General features: G+C 44.1%; 7 protein-coding genes across 7 annotated transcripts; 5 read left to right on the top strand and 2 right to left on the bottom strand.

The window, feature by feature from the left end:
* Positions 1–350: 350 nt before the first annotated feature.
* Positions 351–1,666, top strand: AOL_s00054g270 (uncharacterized protein; the record flags this gene model as incomplete). Its single annotated transcript, XM_011121586.1, has 5 exons — positions 351–440; positions 608–667; positions 730–1,118; positions 1,179–1,252; positions 1,317–1,666. 5 exons carry the CDS (start codon positions 351–353, stop codon positions 1,664–1,666), a joined length of 963 nt encoding a protein of 320 aa, XP_011119888.1.
* Positions 1,667–3,144: 1,478 nt separating this feature from the next.
* Positions 3,145–5,994, top strand: AOL_s00054g269 (uncharacterized protein; the record flags this gene model as incomplete). Its single annotated transcript, XM_011121585.1, has 6 exons — positions 3,145–3,862; positions 3,955–4,923; positions 4,998–5,215; positions 5,330–5,423; positions 5,539–5,823; positions 5,951–5,994. 6 exons carry the CDS (start codon positions 3,145–3,147, stop codon positions 5,992–5,994), a joined length of 2,328 nt encoding a protein of 775 aa, XP_011119887.1.
* Positions 5,995–6,846: 852 nt separating this feature from the next.
* On the bottom strand, positions 6,847–8,610 carry AOL_s00054g268 (uncharacterized protein; the record flags this gene model as incomplete). The annotated part of the gene is made up of 1 exon (XM_011121584.1): positions 6,847–8,610. One exon carries the CDS (start codon positions 8,608–8,610, stop codon positions 6,847–6,849), a length of 1,764 nt encoding a protein of 587 aa, XP_011119886.1.
* Positions 8,611–12,247: 3,637 nt separating this feature from the next.
* On the top strand, positions 12,248–14,276 carry AOL_s00054g267 (uncharacterized protein; the record flags this gene model as incomplete). Its single annotated transcript, XM_011121583.1, has 7 exons — positions 12,248–12,266; positions 12,339–12,396; positions 12,462–12,528; positions 12,649–12,779; positions 12,868–13,161; positions 13,214–13,495; positions 13,580–14,276. 7 exons carry the CDS (start codon positions 12,248–12,250, stop codon positions 14,274–14,276), a joined length of 1,548 nt encoding a protein of 515 aa, XP_011119885.1.
* Positions 14,277–16,366: 2,090 nt separating this feature from the next.
* Positions 16,367–19,359, top strand: AOL_s00054g266 (uncharacterized protein; the record flags this gene model as incomplete). The annotated part of the gene is made up of 3 exons (XM_011121582.1): positions 16,367–17,156; positions 17,225–19,033; positions 19,106–19,359. 3 exons carry the CDS (start codon positions 16,367–16,369, stop codon positions 19,357–19,359), a joined length of 2,853 nt encoding a protein of 950 aa, XP_011119884.1.
* A 1,452-nt stretch (positions 19,360–20,811) lies between these two features.
* Positions 20,812–21,513, top strand: AOL_s00054g265 (uncharacterized protein; the record flags this gene model as incomplete). Its single annotated transcript, XM_011121581.1, has 1 exon — positions 20,812–21,513. One exon carries the CDS (start codon positions 20,812–20,814, stop codon positions 21,511–21,513), a length of 702 nt encoding a protein of 233 aa, XP_011119883.1.
* A 438-nt stretch (positions 21,514–21,951) lies between these two features.
* On the bottom strand, positions 21,952–23,190 carry AOL_s00054g264 (uncharacterized protein; the record flags this gene model as incomplete). Its single annotated transcript, XM_011121580.1, has 1 exon — positions 21,952–23,190. One exon carries the CDS (start codon positions 23,188–23,190, stop codon positions 21,952–21,954), a length of 1,239 nt encoding a protein of 412 aa, XP_011119882.1.
* Between the last annotated feature and the right edge of the window lie 1,435 nt (positions 23,191–24,625).

Raw genomic sequence — 24,625 nt, 5'->3', positions numbered from 1 at the left:
CCAATTGATAGGCAACCGCTGCATGAATCTGCCTTGGCGCAATAACTTTCCTATTGCTTAAAACCATTGCAATTCCCACCTGTCTTGCGAAGCACTTGGTGGTTTTGTTCCGAATTTGCGATGGACGATAATTAAAGATTTCAACTTTCGACAAAGGCGAATTCACGAAGACGATACAAATGATAGGACCAACTTCGACAATAGTTCTCGCCCCACCGGCGGTCGTGCAGGCATGGCCCCCGGCAAACACAATAAATCCAGAGAATCAAGGGTGGAAACTAGTAGCATGGGAGATACCACTTTTATCAATTACAATTTTCATTGTTGGCTTACGAATATATGCCAAGAGGATGTATACAAAGCATGGACTTGGAAGGGAGGATTGGTTGATTATAACTTCAACGGTTAGAGAATTGGACCTCTTCATTTATTTTATGCTGGTATTTTGTTTTAACGCAAATCGGCTGACGTTTATTATAGTTTCTAACGGCAGTTTTGATCATTTTACAATGTTTGTCAACTAGCTTTGGATGGGCATGAAAAGAATCTGCACCTACTATATATTTTCTATCTTAAAAGCCTTTCTAACATCTACATTTGCTTCTAGGGTATCCATCTCTGGGACTTTGCTCCCCTAGCCGATAAATTTCTTGAACCTGCTCGCAAGGTATGTCTATACGTTCGGAATGCTATTTCACCGTTTGAATTATGCAGCTAACTGGGTATCAGCTTGCATTCTCGATGGAGATTGTATTTACCGTTAGCATTAACTTGACCAAACTCTCGATTTTAACTTTCTACCTACGACTATTTCCTCTCGGCGTCGTATCGGTTCACCTTCACCGTTTGATATATGCAGGCATGGCTATCACGGTTCTTGCCATGTTGGCCACCCTTGTTGCAGCAATATTTCAGTGCCACCCTATCGAACACTTTTGGATTTACAACATGGAAGGCCATTGTTACCCAACCTACCCGGCCCATCTCGCTACGGCAATCATAAACAGTGTGACCGATTTCTACTGTGTGATTGTACCTCTAGGAGAGATATGCGGCTTAACCAGGGTTGATAGGAGGGGCAAATGGATTGTGGTTTCATGCTTCGCCTTAGGCGCAATGTAGGTACTCCTCGCATCATTTTCAGTAGTTGTTGGAAATCGCTAAATCATGGCACTTAGTGTATGTTTCGCCGGAGTCATCAGGATTTATTTCACAAAACTCGTGTTCCACGATAGCCCATATGACTGGACTTGTATGCATTCCCCCACTCTAGATACTAATCTTAATCCAACTAACTGAAGTATTGCGAGCAACAGGGGATAGTATTGGGCTATACATTGCTAGCGCATTAGAATGCACACTCGGAATAGTCTGCGCATCGGTCCCTGCGCTTCGACCATTGTTTACCAAAACAAATGTCAGAGCCGTTGGAGATCTAGAGTCAGATTTACATAAAAAGCGACGATCTGCCGCTCGCAGGAAACGCCGCACCGGAGCTGAAGCGCCAGCACCACTCGAGTTCGTCACGACAGCGTTTAAAGAAAGAGATGCCGATTCTGTGACCCCACTCACATCGGGCAGCGAAAACTGGAAAGATGTAAAACTTTCAGATTCTCCCCATTACTCAAATGGTCGGCGATCTACGAAATGGCCCCACTGGGTATGACCTTACGACCTACCAACGACTTTTGTTTTCAGCGTTTTTTACTGCACAGTTTCATTAGGGATTACTGCTTGGTGGAGGAGATTCTCAGAAGGGTCTAGCTATATATGGAGAGACCGAATATGATATTCGCTCACACTTTTTATGGGTGGCGACTTCCGGTTCTGTCAATTTATTGTAGACTGCCATGGGCTCTCCGTTTCGACGCTCAATCCCTACTCTCTCTTCTTTCCTTTTTCACTTCTCACGGCCGAGTGCTGAGGGCATTCTCGGCTTCATTGATACCCTTAAGCAAGATGATATTTTCCCTGCTGTAAATTTGCGACACTTTCAATCATATTCATTCATGTATTTTACATATATTTGGCGTTAGATGGTGTTTTGTTTCCCTCCTTGATCCCCCCCTAAAAAAACCTCTCTTACAATTTACATATACGGCAATATACGCTAATAATAAATTAATATTAATATTATAACACTCTAACTAGTATCTTACGTTTACGTGTATTTTCCATTAAAACTCGCTGTTGGCTGTTCAAGTTCTCGAAACACGATATCCAACACTCACTGCCCTCAAATGTCTTGGTTTGACGAAGGGTGTTTTGAAATCCAAGACAGCTAATTTAGAAATTTCGTCGCTATGATTCCGAAAGGTTTCCGAAATCCCTGGTAAATACCCGAATTTACTGCTGCCTCTTTATCATAGGATTTCCCGATAGCCGCTATTCAATACCCTTCTAAATAAATATGTGATTTGGAGCTCGCAACGAGACCAGAGCTCGCCGGTCCAGCCAGCCGATCGCAGAACAACACAAAGAATACAACAACGTGATGCTGGGATTTGCGTTGTAATGTTGTACGTATACAAGATCATGCAAACGCGAGTTACAGTTCGAATCCTTCGACAATACTATGTACAATCATTCTCATGAGCGAAGTGTCACTATCCGAGCCAAATCAAACTACCACTCCAGGTACTTACAAGAGCAGATCCGCCATGACATGGATTATGGATCGTGGAACTGATCATTTCCAGACGGTTTATACTATAAGCTATGATCATGAGCATGATATTCGTATATATATATATGACTTGAGTGCCACGAGATTGATCGCGCGAGATCGCTTATACAGATCGCTAGAGACTAGTGCTCTGAGGGCATAGGAAATCATCAAATATACAAACGAAAATCCGAAAGACTTTTGAGATAACCCGACTATTCCCTTTGCTTTACGTAATTATTCGTCGTTCTATAGTTACAACCTTAATTTGTGATCGGCCTGTTGATTCTACTCTGCAGGTATGAATATCTATTGATGTGAATCATACTTACGCTGGACGGCCACCATAGCCCAATTCCCAGTATCTATTTAATAAAATGAGCCCCCACATCGGGGAGGATTTATGCGTATGCCGCTACATTCCCGTACGCCATATCTAAATTTTTTTTTGAGGCACCGGTGCCCACTTTTCGACCACAATGGCAACAGGTGGATCTAATGTCAGAAGAAGAAATGGACCCGAGATGCAGTCTCGCAACCAGAATTTATTCGGTACGGGCTCGAGACTGCCTGGAACGTTTGACACATCGTCTACGGATTACAACACGAGGGGGGTTGCGGAGAGTCAAAGTTGCGAATGCCCCCCAGGCCCTTGTTATTGCAACGGGCAGTCTAGTTATACAGCTAGACGCCGAGCCGAGGAGAGAATAACAATTGAGGCTATAGCTGCCGCCGATATTGTAGAGCAAAACTCTGGCTCCAGAGGCCAATTTGACTTTGGGTTGGGTGCAGGGTCTACATCTGATAATATCGCAGAGTCTCGCTCGAGGCATTCATCTCGTCCTAGGCATTCATCTCATTCAAGGCGGTCTTCCCATTCGAGACATTCTTCCCGAGAACGAGGACGCACCCGGAGTGTATCCAACGACGATACTGTGGTAGCACAGACCGAAGCCTCTGAAATTTTGAACGGTACCAACCCCGATTTCGAGATGCCGCAATATGTGACATATAGGGATCTAATAACCCACCCAGCTTCAGGTCAATATGAGGGCATCAGGAATACATATCAGAAACCGTGGTGGAAGGAACCCGGTCTTCGAAAGCTGAACCTTACCATTGGGACTCTATATCTCTCCGCAGTAGGTAATGGGTATTGTAGTAGTGTAATTGGAGGGCTTTTAAACATTGATTCTTGTAAGTCAAATACACCCGTCTTGCACCTAACTAGATACATTATTCTACGCTTTTGATTTTTCCGCATTTGAACTCTACTAACAAATTCACAGTTCGAAGCCTAGCTAAGGTCTCAGATCATTTTGCCATGCGTACCTTTTTACTAATCACCTACCTACCGATCGGTGCTATTTGCTCATTGCTTCCAGCGGCATTGTTCAGCGATAAGCAGGGCCGGCGAGCAGCCCTTCTGCTTGGCTCAGGTATCATGATCGCTGCAGCACTCATGCAAGGTTTGGTCTGCTCCAATTATACTTGCGTGAGCGTTACACGTGTAGCTCTTGGAGCGGGGATAGGGGTATGCCAAGTAGCTGCACCAACACTAGCCCTTGAAATCGCTATTCCCCGACACCGCGACTTCGTTGGTATTTATTATAATGCATTTTGGTACTTGGGATCGGTCATCTCAGCTATAGTCACATATGCTGCTGCACGCTACCGAATGGATAGTATATGGGGGTGGAGGGTACCTTGTGTTATACAGGGACTTTTTCCGTTTCTTCAGCTCCTTTTCGCCATATACCCCGGTATCCCCGAAAGTCCGAGGTATTTATGTTCCATATTAAAAAACCATGAGGCCTTGCGTGTAGTCGCAAGATATCATGGTGAGGATGATGACTTTGTAGATAGCGAAGTTTCGACGGATAGGTGGTACAAACGCATTTGGAAGGGCTTATTTTCAACTTCTAAACAAGTGGAACGGGAAGAGAGGGAAGAACCAAATACGCGGGAAGAAGGTGCGGGGGGGAGGCAAGGGGAGACTTTGATGAGGAGAGAAATTTCAGCCGATAAACTGGCAGTTTTACAGGAGATAGAAAGCATTAAAGTAGTCCTCCGAAGTGAAGAGTACCATGCACGTCTGGAACGTGGTGATGAGGACCTTGGTGAATTGGCGCATTACAAATATGAGGGAATGCACAAGCAAAAAGTTAGATACCGCGAAATTTTCAAAGGTTCCAAAAACTTGAAAAGGTTTTTTATAGCCGTGTTCGTCGGTGCCATGATTCAATGGGCGGGAAATGGTATGTATAAAATGTTCTCATCCTTTTGTTCTATCCTAAACTTGTATATTGAAATCTAGCTTACAAAATTGTAGGTGTCGTTGGCTGGTATCTTTACCCGACTTTCAACTCACTTGGTTTTCGAAATCAAACCGAGGCAGCGATTATAAATATAGGTTTACAAGTTTGGAATCTTATTTGGGCTACTGTGGGTGCATTTTTGAGTCTCTGGATTAGACGCCGCACTCTTTGGTTAACGACAACATTCGGAATGATGATACCTATCGCTGGTATCGCTGGGGTTCTGTCACAAGTGAGTTCTGTAAGCGGCTCGACGGGAGAACAAACTCGAATTCAGGGCTTGTGCCTCATGGTGTTTGTTTTTTTTTACTGGGCGATCTACGATGTTTCATATACCCCATTGCAGGTTGGGTATGTTGTTGAGGTTCTTCCGTATCGATGGCGCTCGATTGGACTCGCTGTGAACTGGTGCTCGGTGATGTTATTCGGCACTTTTCAACGTAAGTTCCTCGAAGACCCCTTACAGGCTACTAGTGCCTAGGCAAAATGACTCCCTGAATATGAAACTTGATAGATTTGCCGGGTATAAACTACGTATGCTGATTTACATTATAGAGTTTATAGCCGCCGTAGGAATAAAGTCGATGACATGGAGGTACTATTTGGTCAACATTGGTATTCTCGCCTTCTTTATGATTGTGGTTTGGTTTTTCTTTCCGGAAACTCAGGACGTTCCTCTTGAAATGGTTCAGTTTATTTTCGACAAGGAGCACCAGGAAGCGATCCAAAAGGCCAGAGTAAAAGGAGCAAAGAAGAGAAAGGCAGAACTGAGGAGGATATATGGGATAGGAAGTCAGAGGAATATGGACGAGGAGTCTGAGGTAGGAACGGGGTCTACGAGTATGAATGAACAAAGATCTCTCCTGAACGGCTCTAGTGGGGGATCTCGTAGATCTCGAGATAACTCCATAAGAGAGCCCAGTCGCGACGGTTCTACAAGGGGAACTAACCAAAACAACTCTGTTAGACGGGATAACTCTGTTAGAAGGTCTAGTCAAGATGGTTCTATGAGAGGACCGAGCCGGGATTATCCCATAGAAAGGCCTAGTCGCAATAATTCTATAGAAAGGCCTAGTCGCAATAATTCTATAGAAAGGCCTGGCCAGGGCCATTCTATAGCAACACCCAGTCGGAATCACTCTATAGAAAGACCTAGTCGCAATCATTCTACAGAGAGGCCTGGCCAGGATCACTTTATAGAAAGACCTAGTCGGAATCATTCTATAGAAAGACCTAGTCGGAATCATTCTACAGAGAGGCCTGACCAGGATCACTTTATAGAAAGACCTAGTCGGAATCATTCTATGGAAAGACCAAGTCGGGATAACCATATAGAAAGACCTAACCGGAACAGCTCTGCAAGGAGGTTCGATCAGAGTGATTCCATAAGAGAGTCTCGTCGGGATAGCTTTATAGAGCCTGGATGGGATAACACTATCGGAAGACCTCGTCGGGATATCTCTAGAGGAAGGCCTAGTCGGGATAATTCTACAAGAAGATCTGGCCGAGAAGGTTATATTCGGAGGAGTAGCCGGGATAGCTATATCGAGGCCGCAGATCTAGGGTCCTCTGAGACGGAACCAGATATCGGAATGGCTGTCTAAAAAAACTTTTGTATCTTATACTGTTGATTTTATCGACTTCCGAGTAGATTCTTAAAACTAACGTGCTAAGGATATCGCACTTTTAACAACTCTATAATCTTAGTTCAAGTTGTCTTGGTTTTTAGATTATCATTTTATAATCTTAGCTAGCAAATATGTGGTCGGGTATCTAAACATGAAATCTAAAATAAAATTATCTGTTCAAGGGGTATAAAAACGAATTTAACGTTTAGGGTATATAAAAGCAATTTTAGATGCTTCACAAATCCTTAAGCACACTGAAATCTGGGGTACCGAGGCCTGTGACGGGGTCCCACCCCGTCGTCGCCTTCCAACCGGCACCAGAAATGCTTCCAGAGCATCCCCTGCTAGCCCCGGATGTAATATCGACGATTCCTTTCTTTTCGGTCGCGATTGTATATAGCCATGGGTTGAGGAAACCCAATGGCTTCTTGCCTCCGCTGATCCTATCATTATTTACAAGGGAGATGACAGCGGCGAAAGCTGGAGAACTAGCGGAAGTTCCTGAGACGAGCTGATCATACCCGCGGACAAAGACGTGGAATCGAGATCCTTGAGCTGAAATGTCTGGGAAGGCTCTTCCTGATGCATTGTAGTAGTTTTTAAAAGTCGTTGCATCGGTTTGAGATGATAGGTAGTTGCTCACGGCTGATTCCTGGTAATCTGGACGTGAGAAGTAGTTTGAGAAGCCGCCAGAGCTGAAGGATACGGCTTTCTCTGGTTGGACTCCAACGGTTCCGCCAACAGAAGTAACAAAGGGGCAGGTGGCCGGGAAAGTTGGAACAAATCTCTTCTTGCCGTCCTTTCCAGTACAGTCATCACCTGGGCCAGAGTCACCAGAACTGAAGAGAACGCTAACACCTCGAGCTCCAAGCTGGCCGATCATATTACAAACTTTGATGGCATAGGACTGTGGAACAGTATGTTCATTATCGCCGTACGAAGTTGTGATGGTTTGAGGCAGTTGCTCATCAGAGAGATTCAGCATATACTCGAGCCACTCAAGATAGGGTTCGTTGGTATTGGGGTCAAGATCGACAACTGGTGGTCTTCCGGCGGTAGAGTAATAAATGTTAGGGATGGGATTGCTAGCGCCGACCGTGTATTGGATGTCCAAATTTGCTTCAGTAAAATCCTCACTTGGATGTTGAGTACATTTGCCGTCATTGATGGGGGTGCAGGTGAACGTGACGTTCTTCGAACTTGGGAAATATTTTGCCAAGAACTTTGCCAAATCATCGTTTTGAGCGTATTGTTCGAGGAAACCGTTGACACCAAGCTTATTATTTGTCAAAGTAGGTTTATAATCTTTGTACTTATAGAGGTTCGCCAAACAGTCGGGTGTGATGCTGCTTTGACAAGCTGCATCAATGCCTTCGAGCTTTGGCTTTGAAAGGAAAGTTGTTTTGAGAACGCTGGGATCCTCGACTTTTAATATGGTACTCTTCATAGCGCTTGTGCTTCCGAACAAAGTAGTTGGTTGGATCAATGTGACACTTGAGTGTAGGTTACGGGGAACACTGTAGGAGAGTGTGCGAACAACATTCTTTCCAGTTTCCGAGTTTCGAAAGACTTTGTATTTCGCGTCAAGTAGTGACTCAGCCTTCCCAATGGTTGTAGAAACAACGATCCAGTCATTTTTAAAGCTCAGATCTTTCTCGAACCCTTTCGATTCTAGCCAACTTCTGACAGCGGCAGCTGTGTCTTCGTGTGGGCGTAATATGTCGTCAATTTGTGCCTGGCTCATGTGATTGCCGTAAGAGGGGTGTCCCGGAGTGCTCATGTCAATTAAAGCCTTTTCGAACTGAGGGACATTCTGCTGGGCCAAATGAATGCGTAGTTTGATGGGAGTAGAAAGATCTACAGCTTTTTCAGAGACCGCCTCCCAGCCATTGGGAGCAGAAGGGAGGACCTCGAAGGTTTTATACGGGGCGAGAGGGTGGGCATCGGAAATACTGGCCAACAAAGCCGGGAAAAGGAGGAGAAGCTTGGAGATATGCATTGTAGGTGATGTAGTACAGTTACGAGTCGGTCAGATCTTCCACCCTAAATTATAAAAAATTACAATTCAGAGGCGAAGAAGGAAGGGAAATTATATCCAATTTATAGATCGATGCATTCCCCGCTCAACCGCTGCCTGGAAGGCCATGTTGATTTTGTGGGGGTTGGTTATGCCACATTCCTCTCTCCTATCGTATCGCGTACAGGTCTAACACTTAATTAGGGAGTTGGAATAGAGTGTTTCTTCTTCATTTGTCCATCATCGCGGAGTCAATGATCAAGTTGATCACACGCCTTAATATTTTGTAATGGTTGAATAATACAATAATTGCATTGATGGAAGCTTCGAAGCACTACACTGACCCCTCACCGATGGTCAAGAGCTAGCTTGTGATGGGTAATGACAGGAGGATGGACCTACCTAATTCTGATAATGCATGCTAGGCGTGAGACGCGTGGGTCAAAGAATGCAGCCTATTGATTATCCCGTTTTAATATGTAAATTCCATGAAATCCCACCATTGAAAAATCCAGATACCTGAGGGGGCATAGATGTGCGTTATCAGAGCTTGCAATCGCAGAATGACGAAAATCAAATATTAATATTATAACCCCGGTTACAGATCAATCAAGACTTGCTGTTAAAGCTTGATCGTCCTTGGCTAGGCTTAGCATGGGTTGGTGGCCGTCTTGGTTAATTTGATCCGCGACTTCCTAACTCTTCAAGGTGTGCTTGTTAAGCACCTGCCAATAATGGGAGGTGGAATGGGAGATTTTGTGTTGACTGTGGTAGTCCCAATCTCGTGCCGTCGAGGAATACGGCTAAATCCCGCACTTAATTACAACAGTCTTCTTAAACAAGAGCCGGCCGTAGAGATTCATTGCTGGTATTGTATATAATACGGACATTTCTACCTGATCAAAGTTCAATCTTTCAGGTTCAGACTTCTATCAAGAACATCCAATTGCCCATTCATCTCGTATGCACGTATGCTAGATAATCTAAACGACATTCTTTGTGTTGCACGGTTCAAATTCCCGCGCATCGATGCGCATCTCGATATCTCATAGCCTATCAACGTTCAACGGCGGCGGCAGATAAGTCCCGTAACCAAACTATATCCCGTAAGCTTTGGCTATGATCATATGAGATTTTCGTAGGCTGTTAGGTACTTAGGTATTCTGATACAGAAATCCCCCACGGCCCAACACAGCCTTTTGTTGTTGATAGCGTGTTGTGCCCGAAGTAGTATGTTTGTCTGCCAAGCTGCAAGCCAAAAAAGGAAATGTTTGCTCCCTCCAGTTTTCGAGGTGGTAACACAAGTTGAAAGGCTTCGTGTTACCAGCTTGGAAGCGGCGTGGAACATGAAGCTTAGTTAAGCCAGCTACTATATAGGGATACTAGGCCTACGTAGCTCAGGCACTACGTAGGCTTGTAGCATATACATACTACATACTGGTCTAGTCCCAAGACGTTGCTGAGCACACCAAAATGAATGTGTTACCAGTACATACTACATATTGTAACATACGTATACAGCCAATTGATCAAACCTACGGAGCCATCAAAGCCCTGATACAAGCTTGGGAAAAGAAGAGACCTAGGCTATAGGGCTTGGCAACTTACATGTGCTTAGCTTAGTATAGAATACAGTGCTACGATATCATTCGAGAAGATTCGAAGAATATTCCCTAGGTCTTTATATATAGCTGTCATTATATTAATTATATATAGCGCCATTGAATTAAACCTTATCATATAGATGTATCTTATAGCCTATGGCCTTGAATCTTGGGGATATGGCAAATACGAGACTAGGTATGATCATATGTGTATCGATATAGAGTCACATGTACATATGTGGTTCGCGAACATGTATTTTCAACCAGCAGCTTATGCAATGTACTTCCAACAGAAATCGAAGTATCACTACTTCGAGGGGTGGCTTGGAGAAAATGGCAAGATGGACGGGTGGTTTTTGTTATCAAACTTATAAAATTAAATCCGAAACAAGACTTGGGTAGCTGGAATGCATGCACAGATCTGGACATCTGCGCTGACCCTGTTGAGTAGATTGAGAACGTAGAGTCCGATGGCTTGAATGTAGCTGCATAGTCTCAAATTTATATCTCGGAGAGACGTGCCCTGGATTTCATCGCTTAGTTGAGTACCCAGCAACAGTTTAGCCTCGAGACCAGGCGTAGGAAAGGGCAGGGACAATTAAGTGTTATCAGCGCTGATATGCATGCATGCAGCTCACTCGGAGGCAGTACTTCCATGATGACCGGGTATAAGTAGCCCCGACCCGATAGACTGGGGCTATCAATTCTAAAAAGTGATATCCTACGATTGTGATGTTGACACTCAGGTTGAAAGTACGTACGACGGTCGAAAGACGGGTAGTAAATTAAGTAAGTACTTAAGTACTTAAGTGCATGGCTCGTATCTACAGCTGCTGACAGCCGGCGCGGCAACAGTGGTTGAAATACAGAATTTGGGCAAACTGATAAGTTAATAAGAGTCGAGTAGGTAGGTGCAATCTCAGGTCAAAGATACTAGTGCGAGGGGTTTATGTTCATGCTTCAGGAATTACTTCCAAAGCAAGATCTCTAATGTGGATATCGTTACGAAGCCGAAAACCTTGTTTGAAAGTTACAAGTCGAAAGGCCACGGCAATGACATAAGCCGCGCAAGTCAACAACAGCGCGCCATATATGCATAGAGAGTGAGAATTAGAGCAAAGAAGCAAAAACAATTTATTTTTTGAGAAAATAAATAAATGAAAAATATAGGCGGCGTATTCAGTCTATATTGAAGGTCTTTTTGAATCTCTCGGAGCCAGAAGTCCCGCCAATTAGAAGCTTTGATTTAGTTTGAAATAGAAGCCGAGAAATTCGCAACGAAATATTCGAAATGATACCCTGCTTGTGAACGGGTGTGGCTTGCAAACAAGCTTCACGATGGCAATACCCAGGCTTTATGACGTGGGTGCCCCCGTTTTCAATTTCGCTACCCCAGAAAATATATCCCAGCCGAGAATCCCCTCGGTACCGTTACTACGTAGATTTTTTTCTCCACCAGTGTTACATCACAAATCGGGATAAGCTTGAGGAGAGGCTTCCTCCGAAGGGCTATCATGTAGATGATTTTGCTTGGGAGCCTCAAGGCAGCAATCACACCGTTTCTTTCTGCGTCCCTCCTCGAACCTGTCGATCAAAACTTACTAGGTTAAACCTGGAAACCATAGATGGTTTACTCAGTGTTTGCAAAAAGATAAACATCGCATGTGAGCAGGATGCAGGAATACCGCCACGAAACAGTGCTTTTCTGGTCGCGAAACATGGTTTCTCATACATATGCTAGTATCCAGGTTTGAATGTTGACTGAATCGAGGCTGTCGGACGAGAGATTTCAACCATAGATATTAACCTGGTACCTTGGAAAATCGCAAACGCACTTCAATCAGAGGCTGTATAAATATAGGTGTAGGAGTCCTTGATCAATTGAGGTCGTTGCGTGTATTTTAACTGAATTCTTTTAACAGCAAGTGTCAAGGCGTGCTTTGTGACGGGGAACCTTTTAATTTTGTCTTCAAGTTGTGGCATCTGGCCTGGGATTTTACTTAATCTTACACACGATGTGGAGAATTAGTAATGGTGAGTTGCAATTGTACTTTGAGAACGACTCTATATCTGGGGCGGCTAGTGGCTAAAAATACTATGATATAGTATACGGGATATGTTTTATCGCCTCTATTGGCGGTGGCCTCTTTGGTTTCGATATCAGGTACAAATTTGCTTCAGCTTAATAATAATACTGTTGGATTTCGGCCCTCTAATACAAAATTCTAGTTCGATGTCAGGAGTATTAGGGACACAGGCTTATATTAGATACTTTGATAATCCGCTCGGTTATAGGGTAAGATTGGTCTCGTCGTGTGAAATGTATAGATCTTGTTACGGGAATAAGACGTCTACGTATATACAAGCTCAGATATATAAGGCACTGACGTTGAATATATATTATTTATAAATTTAGCAAGGAGGTATTAGCGCAGCGATGCCAGCTGGCTCTTTCGCAGGATCCGCTAGTTCATCCTTTATTGCCGATAGATTTTCGCGACGGACGTGTCTTCAAATCGCCTGCATTATTTGGACTATCGGCGCAATGTGCGTTTAAGTCTTCCATTTGAATTCACATATATGCGGTGGCGATACCCCGATGGTGTACTAATTCAAATCCTTCAATTATAATTAGAATCCAAGCAGCTTCTATCAACGTCGGAATGCTAGTCGCTGGCCGTATTATCGCCGGATTTTCTGTTGGCATGGCTTCTTCCATGGTCCCGGTCTACCAATCCGAGATTGCGCCGAAGGAAATTCGTGGAAGAGTCGTGTCGCTCCAACAGTGGGCAATTACATGGGGAATCTTGATCCAGTATTTTATTCAATACGGATCATCTTTTGTTTGTGGTGGGGCAAAGAATCCCAATCAATGCACTTCCGCCTTCAGGATCCCATGGGCAGTTCAAATATTTCCCGCTGTTATACTGTGAGTTGTCTAAAAAGCATCCGGAGAGGCGGTACTGACGATCATTATTTAGGTTTGTGCTACTATTCTTCTGTCCTTATTCCCCTCGTTGGTTGGCCTCCCAAGACCGGTGGGAAGAAGCGAAGCAGGTCCTAGCTGATTTACATGGGAACGGTGATCTCAACAATGCGAAAGTTGCTGCGGAATATATCGAAATCGAGGAGGCTATTCGTTTCGAGCGAGAGCAACAAACCACTCCGTGGCAAGATCTTATGGCGCCAAAAATTCGGAAGAGAGTAATCCTAGGTATCGCTATTCAGGCTTGGTCCCAACTTACTGGAATGAATGTTTTGATGTAAGACCAAGATCCCAAGACTAAAAGGACGAATTTAAGCTTGAAAGAGAAATACAAAAAGTGCTAACTAACTCGCCCACATAGGTACTACATCGTTTATGTTTTCCAAGGAGCAGGCGTAACCGATCCTCTTCTACCCGCATCTATTCAATATGTCATCAACGTACTCCTTACATTGCCTGCAATTCTATTCATCGATAGGATAGGTCGCCGCCCGCTTCTTCTTGCCGGATCGTTCTTCATGATGACCTTCCTATTCATCACTGGCTCTGTTCAAGCGGCGTATGGACAACGTAACGATGACCCAGAATCTGCCACCACCTGGGTGATGGTAAATCATGAGACACAGGCGCGTGTCGTCATCGCTTGCTCATACCTCTTTGTCGCGACATTCGCTACAACTTGGGGCCCTTGTAGCTGGACCTATCCAGCCGAAATTTTCCCAATGCGGGTTAGAGCGAAAGCAGTTTCTCTTTCCACGATGTCTAACTGGCTCTGGAACTGCGTATTAGCTTTTGCGGTGCCACCACTACTGCGATCTATCAACTGGAAAATGTATTTCATTTTCGCGTCCTTTAATGGGGCTGCTTTGATCCATATGTTCTTCACGGCTGAGGAGACAAAAGGACGGACATTGGAAGAGATGGACGATGTATTCTCGGGTAGTTGGTGGAAGGCGTGGAAGAAGAAGGATGCTTCGAGTCGGTTGGATAGACAGATTGCGGAAATAAAAGGGGTAGCTGAGCACGACGAGCACGTTCCAAGTAAAGCTACGCAGTAGCTTAGAAATTGAATTGACATCTTTGCTCTTTCTATTGTTTTCAATTCACATCTTATCTTGATATATTGCAAAATGATGTTGATTGTGCGATCTAGGGGTATATAATGTTGTGTCGCAATGTCAGATGCAAGTTAACTGGTAGTTGGCGACTGCGTATTCTATATGCCTACTTGCATATATAATTAATTGAATTGGCATTAACAAGGTGAGATAAGGTTACAAGGCCGAGATAGGGCCGACTCCGAAAGAATAAGCTCCTTCATCCTTATATGCTATCGTCTTCGATCGCTCTCCAAAGGACTTGTCGATCCAGAAGCTTAATTAAGTCCAGTTTGTAAATCGAAGTTCGCAATCGCGCCAGAGGATGTACGCTCTCGCGATCTCGGTCTATCATTTGGGTTTTGTTGGGCTTTTTGCGTTGTTTTAGTACTTCCCGTCTCGATGTCTCGAGCTCAGTCTTAAGTTCGATATCATTTTCCCCACAGTCATTTTTAAAAATAATTAGTTTCGCATCCAGCTGCTTTAATAGTATCCGTAGAGCTAGGTATACGCTGAGGAACTTTTGTGATATCGTACGAATCGGGGCCGCGATATGCGCCGTTGGTGACTATGTAAACTAGGCTCTTTTGGAGGTTTCCAACGGCAGAAAACGGCTTTGCGCTCTTTATGGAGATCGATGTCTTGGCATTAAAGCCGGCCAGACCCGTTATTTGTGAGGGTTCGCCAGCTGTGTGAAAGTTATTCCAACCGCAACGTGGGAGACGCAGATATGGCGAGACAATGCATGCAGCAATGCTCTAAGCCGGGGAAGGGAAAGACTTAGGTCTAATGCGAGGTTTGCCTTCGGATGCTGCTCCATTGCATCCGGGTCCTAATTGGGTGACCCAATGCAAGGTATGGTGAAAGGTATGTTATGGTCTAGCCTTTTACGGGGCAGATCGAGAGCAAAAGTATAAGGATAAGGATGCGCTCTCTCGAGTCTCTCGTTCCAAGTCATCATTGCATTAACTTCGAAAACGGATTGATATTTTTGTCCCGTAAAAACAATACATATTTGCCGGCTTCAAGTGTACCTATGTATACGTAGTGATCATGAACCCTTTTCGATCTGGAAAGACTGAAGGATATTAATATATTGCAGAAAGCGACAACGCATCAGTGCATTCATGATCATGATCATGACTGATATCCAACAACCGCGAACACGAATTAGATTCTGCAGAATCCTTGCATAAGACCTAATATTTACATGAACCAAAATACGGAACTACGGATCCGGAGTTTCGCGAAAGTATAGGATGGTTTTACTCTTTAGTCAGGGTAGAGGTTCAAGGGTGTGCTAGCTTTCAAACTCTGCGGAGGTTGCGGAGCTAGTTTTAGGCCTTTAATTTTCTGATCTGTTCATATATCATGGTCAGATGGCCATGGCCATTTACCTCTATCTCAATCAGTTAATCAGATCAACTGGGATCTAGCGGGCCACCTCAAACAAAGGGAATAGGTTGATTGGCGAATAGTGCAATCTGGCTCGATATCGATATAGCTCAGCATAATGACTCTAGGGATTTCGCTTGACTTCGGCCAACAGATATATTTTAATTTTTATTAGATCCGATTAATTAAGTACTGTAGATACGAACACTGAGGTACGTGGTTCTTACCCCGCACCCTTCATTTTCTTTTATTTCCGGCGTGTTCAATCATTGTTTTTTCTTAAATGGTTACATGCCAATTCATGGGTATGAAATATATTGTTGCCACCAAGATGACAGGCAGTCATTTGGAAGGGTTCGGAGACTATATATCATCTATATTTTGATACAAATGGCGATATAAACGGCACCCAAGATTGGCTGCGCTGTCGGAAATGACTTAAGATCCTTTTGTAACGTTGGCGCGCACTTGGCTCTACTCCTTTCTAGTTTCTCGAGCGCTAAGGTCAGGACAATCTCGATGCATGATAGCTGACATTTAGATAAATCTTGAATTTCGATAGGCGAAATCATACGAATCACACAACAACGAGGCCTTTTGGCACTGCCCTCGTAGAAATTGTTCTTGAAACGATAGGAGATATCAAACTCTCCCAAATGTCTTTCCACGGATCAAGGGCTGAAGGGGGCCTTCTAATCCTCCAGCAGGCCCTCCAGTGCTTGGATCAGCAGGAAGAAGACTTATCCTCGTTGTATTCAGTAGTCAATGCAACCGCTACGAATCCAAAGTTCCAGGAGAGATATCCAGAAACCTTCTACCCTGCTAGCGCTTACTTCGACACAGGGCAAAATCCCACCTCTTCCGAGATCGAGAACGATACCCAATATTTAGCCCCTCAATTAGGACGCGGAAGCCAAACAAGCCCTACCATACAAGAATCCAACGAAGACGATACAATCTATAAGGGAGAGATGTATTTAACTGGGCGGTTGCCACGTCTTCGACTGTTTCCCCAGAATCCCGAAAATGGAGATGCAGGGTCAAATTCTATTCCAGCTCTAAAAGATTTTTCTATATCCCCAAGCCAGAGATATAACGATCATACAGATACAAGATCATATGCACTTGGAGCGGTCGGTACCTCGGCAGGCGCAAATGCGGACCTAGGTTTTCCTTCCCAGTCTGGTGTTCATGCGCTTGACAGCCAGGCAGCGTTTCGAGGTCGTAACCAGTTCGAGCGGCATCAGAATAAGATTTGGGGCAATAGCGCTACTAGTGGACGTGATATTTGGTCATCAAATGATTTATCACCTCTGATACTGGGTACCGCTTCTTTCAGTCTTGATGAGCCAGAGACGTGCGCGAAAATAGATCAAGCCGTCACGGCATCCGGGTTCGAATGGGTCAACAAGGTCATATTTCCCGATCCCGGACTTAATCGCTCTCGTGAGTCTGCAATGTCCCTGAAGATCGAAGATAAAGCATAGATAACTAACGGATACTTGAAATTTAAGCTACTATTGTAAGACAAACACAGAGCACATCGACCCCTCTTGTTTCCGCCATCGTCGAAGACCTTCAGAGGCTCCAAAACTATTTTACTCGATTTGTAGAAGAAGAAAGGTTGTATTCTTTGCCGTGTCCGCATGGGCCATCAGCGCTTTCCTCGATATTTGCTTTCATACAATCCGATGATAGAAAGAAAGCCAATAATTTACCTTACACCCATGCTGGAAAAACCTGTCTTTTTAAATGTTCTGCCTGCAGCATGATAGCTTGTGCTGGTTGTGGCTCAAAGATTGACAATCTTAAAGTCCCTTTCAGCAATTTATCCCATAGTTGTATCGACTCTTATTTTTTATCATTCGTTCTTGTTTTGGCAAAGATTGATGCTCGCTGGCAGCTAAAAGAATTTGGCCCTCAGAACGTCATCCCTAAGAGGAGAGCTAGTTTTTCAGCTTCGGCCCCCTCCTCATCTTTCACCCGGGCGAACAGATACTTGGCGCGACTTTCAAGCACAGGCGCCAGAATCAGATACAGTGGGACTGGGTACGCGGCTGGGAGTAAATACGGATCAAGAAAGGTTACAAAGACTGCGGCGAAAATAAAGCAGGAGATGGGGGACAATGCTTATCTTACTGAGCTTTTAGGTCTCCTGGTGGAGCTTGCAACAGATAAAACAGGGGAGCTATCCATGGCTGGCCTTCTAGTGGAAAGGAAAGACCTGCTAGTTGCCACTATACGAGTCAGCTATCTACCAGAGCTTTTAGGAAGCCTAGTACGCAACGGCTCGATCATGGATATTGAAGCTTGCAATACCTGGCAGATGTATGGAAAATGTTTGGATCTGCTCCAAGTATTCTCCACTTATGATCCGCTACTAGAGTTTCTAGTTACCCCGCCTCAAGAGAAGAAATCATCTCCAGGGATCGCAAACTTGATCAAAACTGTTCCCGATCCTCATCCATTGAAAGGATTCGCCCCAGATAAAAAACATATGGGGATTTTAAGAAGTTTATATCCCGTGGAGTTCAGACTTGTGGAAGGTTCCAACGGCATTGGCCAGTCAATCATACATTCTTTCCAGAGTCTAGCCAAGCAATGTCAAGCATTCATGAACAATACAATTCGAATTCGATGGGAAGATAAAGACGATGAAATCGGCGACCTTCTGCTCTTCTGTAGGAAGGTTGGTGCAACTGCGGTCAAGCTCGACCAGCGAGTAGAGGAGTTGAAGAAGAAAGAAGTTAACGCGGAGCGACCGCTACATTATAGAAATTTGAATTTAGCATCTTCATTTGCAGATGCTGTTGCATATCCTAGCTTCTCTTCATCTCAAACTCACTCTTTCATCTCCACGCCCTATTCAACTAATCTACAGAAATTTAATCCGTTCGACATTCCTCCTACTGTGCGACAGGAATGCAGGCATGCATTGTCCGATCATCTACGATTAAAATTTTCAGATAAAGTAGTCAATACCCATTGTGGCAGTGTCAGTCCTCGCAGTCGCTTTCTCAGTGATAATAGTCTGATCTTTAGCGCCGCACCTTCACCCGGACGCATGAAACGGATTATCAAAGAGTTGACGGTCTTGTCTACTACTCTTCCCACCGGGATTTATATACGGGTGCAAGAAAATCGACCAGAAATTTTCAAAGCCCTTATTGCCGGCCCTGAATCATCGCCATACCATCTAGGCTTGTTCGAGTTTGACTTCACTATCCCGCCCAATTATCCAAATGATCCTCCGAAGGTGACGTTCAAGACGACAGGAGGGGGTCGCGTCCGTTTTAACCCTAACCTCTACGAAACTGGGAAAGGTATTCTCGAGATCTGCTCCCACGATCTTCTTATTTACGTTTGATCGTTAACTCAGTTTTTCATAACTATAGTTTGTTTGTCAATCCTTGGAACCTGGGGCGGATCATCACATGAACAGTGGCAGCCCAGAACTTCGACTCTACTCCAAGTCCTGGTATCACTTCAAAGTATGATCTTTTGTGCAGAGCCGTACTATAACGAGCCGGGTTATGAACAAATCTTCAGTCCCGGAGACTCTAAAAAATACAACGAAATTGTTCAATTCAATAATATCCGTTTTGGTATGACTGATTGGCTGGAATATCCTGGCTTGTGGGATGTATGACATTATTCCTTTCCATACGGAGAGCAAAATATTAGAGATTACTATTAGGGCGGCTACTGACTTTTGACCTACAGGATGTCATACAAGTGCACTTCCTAGCCTACGCCGAGGAGATGCTGTCCACAACTTACGAATTTGTTGGAAAAACCAGTATCGATAGCCCTGCCCCTTACACGGCAGATTATATGATACAATCGCTGATGGAAACGGCTCAAAATGAGTATATTCCATATAGTACACTATATCCAAATATGAGAATAGTGATGGAAAGAGCACATCAAGACCTCCACGACACAATGAAGTTACATATACCCAGATTTTTAGCGGCTGGTCTATGGGAAAAAACCGATTGAAGAGACAAATCTTTCTAGGATTCTCTATTGAAACGTAAAAATGTCTGATTTTCTTGTTTCTGTTCTAAATTATTGTAGACCTCTCCACACCTTACCTAAAATCCTTTGTAATAATAATTTTTAAGGCTTCACACCTTACTTAATTTTGTAATGGTAATTTAAAACATAGTTCATTCAAGTTGGCTTGCTATACTGGCCACAAAAGTTGAAAGATCGGAAGAACGACTCAAAGATACCTCATGGCCAGTCGTAAGATGTACAGGGGTAGGTTTGATACATCTCAACCGCGAACCATTCCAACTTAAGAATCGACTTGTCAATCGTGGCTGTGAATGCCGGTAGATACCTGGCGGCAGATTCCCATGCACTATCCCTAGCTTCCAGGTAGCTATCACGCTGCCTCTCCACATACACAACCCCATGATGGAGTGTTAGCATTTGGCCAGGTACAGGTTAACGGTTTAGGAGTCAATGGCCAAGCTCTAAGGTATCACTAGTATACAGTCTCGTTAATTTTCAAAAAAAAAAGTATTAGAACTCGAAACTCCAAGATTTTCGTACTCGTTATCAAGTGGGCTGTGCGATCTAGGCATTCGAAGCTGATTTGCTGTATACAATAGCCTAAATCATCATTACACCCCTAACCTATGAGAACCTCATGCATGATCACGATCTCGCAGATAGCGAACCCATGACAACGCAAAAAATGCAACAATCTACCATATCCTACACTAATTTTGGTAATATCCCGAACAGGCATGCTAGGGTCTCGACACTAGGTCCTGCTAAGCCTCCACTGTGACCAAAGTACCCCGCCTATGAAATCCGAAGGTGTGCATGTGATCAGTTGATTTCAAAGAAACTCAGGTGGGTCTGTGTAGCTCCAAGATCGGCAACTTAAATGTAAGCTCTCGAATTATATAAGCTCGAAGTTAGTACCGTCTTTTAATGGAGCTTCTGTGTGCACCCATAATTAATTCGATATTTGTTATGTCCAGTTGAGTAAAAATTCGACCAAGCTCATATACATAAACCTTTATAATCCGAAATTTATCACTATTACCATACGTCGCTGAGCTCTCTCTTTTCTTCTTTTATAATGACCTCGAACAATAATACCTTACCATCATACGGAAACGACGATGATGATTTTACCAGCCAGTATACCCTCAAATACACCGGCTTCGGATTTCAAGCCCCAAACATCCCAATCTTCAGATACAACGATTCCACAGGCTACCCAACCGATCCATCTCTCGAGACCCCAGATTACACAATTTCCCGAGTAAACGACAAACTCCAACTTGCTTCAACAAGGCCAAAGGAGACAAACCTCACAATCATGGCCTACCTCAAGAAACAAAAAATCGAAATCCGTGACGCTCCCGAGTTAACACCAGGAAGTAAGGTACTTGAAAGTATCACTGTGGAATGGTATAGTACCTATTCTCAGCCAAAACTTTATGATATCAAACTTCCTGACGGGAAACTCTACCGTTGGTGGTCCGCTGGTGACGGTGTTTTTGAGCTGCTTGACAAGTCTAAGGACGCTACGAATAAGGACGCCGCGATTGCAAGGATTGCAGCTGCTAAGGCTGATAGGAGGGTAATAGTTATCTCGATCACAAACGTGGCGTTAGATAAGGGTAGTGGTTTGACAGAGAGTGTCATCTTGGTCAGTGCAGTTGGGGTTTTGAAAAAGTGTGAGAAGAATCTTGTACATTTTGGTTGGTTTGACGCTGGAGCTTCTGCAAAGGCGAATAGTTTTATGTCTTTTTTTAGTCTGGCTGGGAGTGGTTGATAAACAGCCCACCATATCAAGGTTTATTCTATTCGGTGATATGTATGTACTTGACAGAATATACTCCATGCTGTACTAATGTATAGAACAATTGGTAAGCTTCCTTTTCTGTGATCAGAAATGACATCTTTGTTAGGTTTAGTTACAGAAGAAAGTATAGTTGTACAGTTAGGTAAGGATAGTAATATAAATTCGGAAATAGCAAGAAAAGCAAAAACATTTGTACGTGGGTATATCGGTCCTTGGGTATCTTGAATAAGTACATGGGTGCGCCCTACATCCTATCTAGAGGTGTAGATTGTCACCAAACGTGAATAGCAAAACGCTAGTGGTATCCCGAGCAAAAGATGAATAACTGTTGAAAGAAGGCACTGTGAATTCGTCCGATGATGCTCTCAACTAAAGGGACGCTTTTCAGAAGTATTGTCTCTTAAAGTCCTAGTGGGCCTTTGAAGCAAATCCAAATTGCTCATTCTCATAGTCAAAGACAGAGAAGAAAGCTTTAAAGAAGATATCTCCATAGATGTACATATTGCCATCGTATCCTTGAATGCCACCGAAGCAGGTCTTAGATCCTTCTTCAATTGGAGCATAGTTGATCAAGGACCCCGGAACGGTAGCTTTCTTACTGCCGACAGCGATAGTGATATCTGGGAGCTGGGCGTTGCATGGGATCGTGTATCCACCCTGCTGTTCATCCAACTTGGATCCTTTAACAGTGGCGTAGTACTCCTTGGCAATCTTGTTAGAAACCAAGAGGAGAGTGGTGCCAGTATCGGCAATCGCAGTGGCTGAGTCCTTGCGGGTGGTGTTTCCGATAGTGTATGAATTTGCGTTAAATTCCCAGAACCCGTTAGAATTGTCGATTGGTGTGTATTGAATTTGGCCGGTAAATTTCTTGTTATCAATGATTCCAAAGTCATAAGACCCGGCTTCTTGATGACGAAGATCTGCGGTCAAAACACCTTTACTTAGTCCGTCCATAGCGTTCTCGAAAAAAGTCTTTTGCTGCTGGGGCTTGACAGTGTTGATGGATCCGAACGCCAGACCAACGAGCCCATCGGCAAAAGAGTCAGAAGAAAAGCTCTCGGAGACGGTCTTAGCGAGCTCGACGGCTTGGTCTTGAACGATAGTATTTCCGATTGCAACAGTATCCTTGACAACGGTTCCACTAGCACTAGATCCGTCACCATATTGAATCTTCCAAGTAGCCCCCTTGATTTGCTTTGCAGAAGACCCTGGTGCATAGACCTTGTGCCCGGTTTGTTGAGCCTTCGGCATAAGGTTGGAAAAGACCCACAGGTCAGAACTACCAGTATCGAAGTTCAAGTTAAGCTTTTGGCTTCCACCAATGGTGACGGGACAGACATATTGTATGTCATATTCGCCGGGTTTAGCCTCAACGGTACCGTCGTCTCGTCGGACGATATCCCGCAGACCACTAGGGATCTCTAAGTTGTATTTAGAAAGCACTTTATGAAGCGCATGCTTGCCATTTGGCTTGTATTTTGGATTTGGGATTGCTTTAACACCGAATTCGCCGCCTTTCCTTTGACCGAATCGTCCAGGTCCGTTCTTAAGATCGATACCGGGAGAGACATTGAGTGGTGGGAGGATTGGAATAGCCATTGCTCCAATGGCGGAGGCGGTGATGAGAAGCGATTTTGTGGAAACCATCTTGACTGTAATATCTCAAACAAACAATTTTATTTCTGTTTAAGGTTATATATATAAAATGGATATATAAGACACGGGCTTTCTTGAAATATTGTGTCGTAGTTGCCAGCCAGGGCAAAGAGGCAGTCCCGATTATTAATATGATAAAAAGGGCAAAAAGATGTAGAGGAGTAGTCCGATCTCCACACTCTGATAACTGGAGGATAGATAGATGTCTGCTTGAGAAGATTTTGAAAAGGGTCTTGATATGACCCTTTATATATTTCTTTTCCATCACGGCGAGCCCCCCGATCGTAGCCTCCTAATGTTTAGACGGCAATTTAGGTTCCGAAATTGCAGCAAATGTGTATGGAATAATTGTGTGAAATATTCACGATAGTGCCATCGACTAACGAATGATCAGGAGCAAGACGCCAGCTTCCCGAAGTATGGTGGCGCATGCCGCTCTCTATGGTCATGAAACATTACCGGAAAGCGACCATGGCCAAGATTCTTGGGAGTTGATTGGTAGATTTGCAAACCCGGGTGGGCCAGACGACAAGCTTTCTGTGTGGAGAAAGTCAAAGGCTTGTCGCACGTCATCTAGCATACGCATGGCCTGGATGGTTGGAGGTTGAACTGTTTGGAGTCTGACAGGGGGCCAGGAAATGCCAGCGTGATACCGCAGTCTGATAGTGGCGGTATATACAACTTATGGTGATCCACGAACCTCGAGTCCCCATTTCATCCTTCCTAATTCTGCAAGAATGTCTACGTATGTCTTGCCCAGGCAGCTAACGAAGTGACAAGCTTTGAACGAAGGCCACAAGGTGGAGTTCCTTAGTATCGGGCAATTAATATAATAGATATTATAACCCATCAATTTAGGTTAATTGGCAGAAGCTTGTGGTCAGGAGAAGAGTTCGCCCAAGTTCATTCGTCGATCGTGGGTAGACCTGGAAAGTGGCAGCATGAACGCTCAAACTAGGGACAAGGGTATAGCACACGCACCGGGAACTTTCTGTAATACTCATAAACCGAACGACTTGTCAAGCCGTTGTGACTAGCCGGGCCAGACTTCGAAGTTCGTGGTAGTTAGATTCGAATCTTTCCTTAGCTAATGTTAGAAATATACCCCACTTGTGTGTAGGTACGCGTAGACAGGTTCTCTTGAGCGTGAAGTCGAATCGTAGCTTGTTTGAGAAAGACTCTCCCACATACTTGAACCTATAGTCGGCTGGGAATTAGTGTTGCCGCTAGCACACCGACACAGTTGAAGTTTCGGCTTTTCCGTGGCTTATTGATCTCACCACCAATTGCAATACGCCTGGTCAGCTGAGCTTAATGTTTGCGTCTGCTAGGATCCCTTTTCTGATATATCGACATATCAAAATTTTGGGTTGCAATCACAGCATTTCGAAATTTGGGTGCCTAGAGAGAACTTTAAAATCATTAA

This window comes from Orbilia oligospora (assembly GCF_000225545.1).
Source record: "Orbilia oligospora ATCC 24927 unplaced genomic scaffold scaffold00054, whole genome shotgun sequence".
Lineage (NCBI taxonomy): Eukaryota > Fungi > Ascomycota > Orbiliomycetes > Orbiliales > Orbiliaceae > Orbilia > Orbilia oligospora.
The sequence above is the reverse complement of the archived record's forward strand: the minus strand, read 5'-3'. Positions and strand labels throughout refer to the sequence as shown.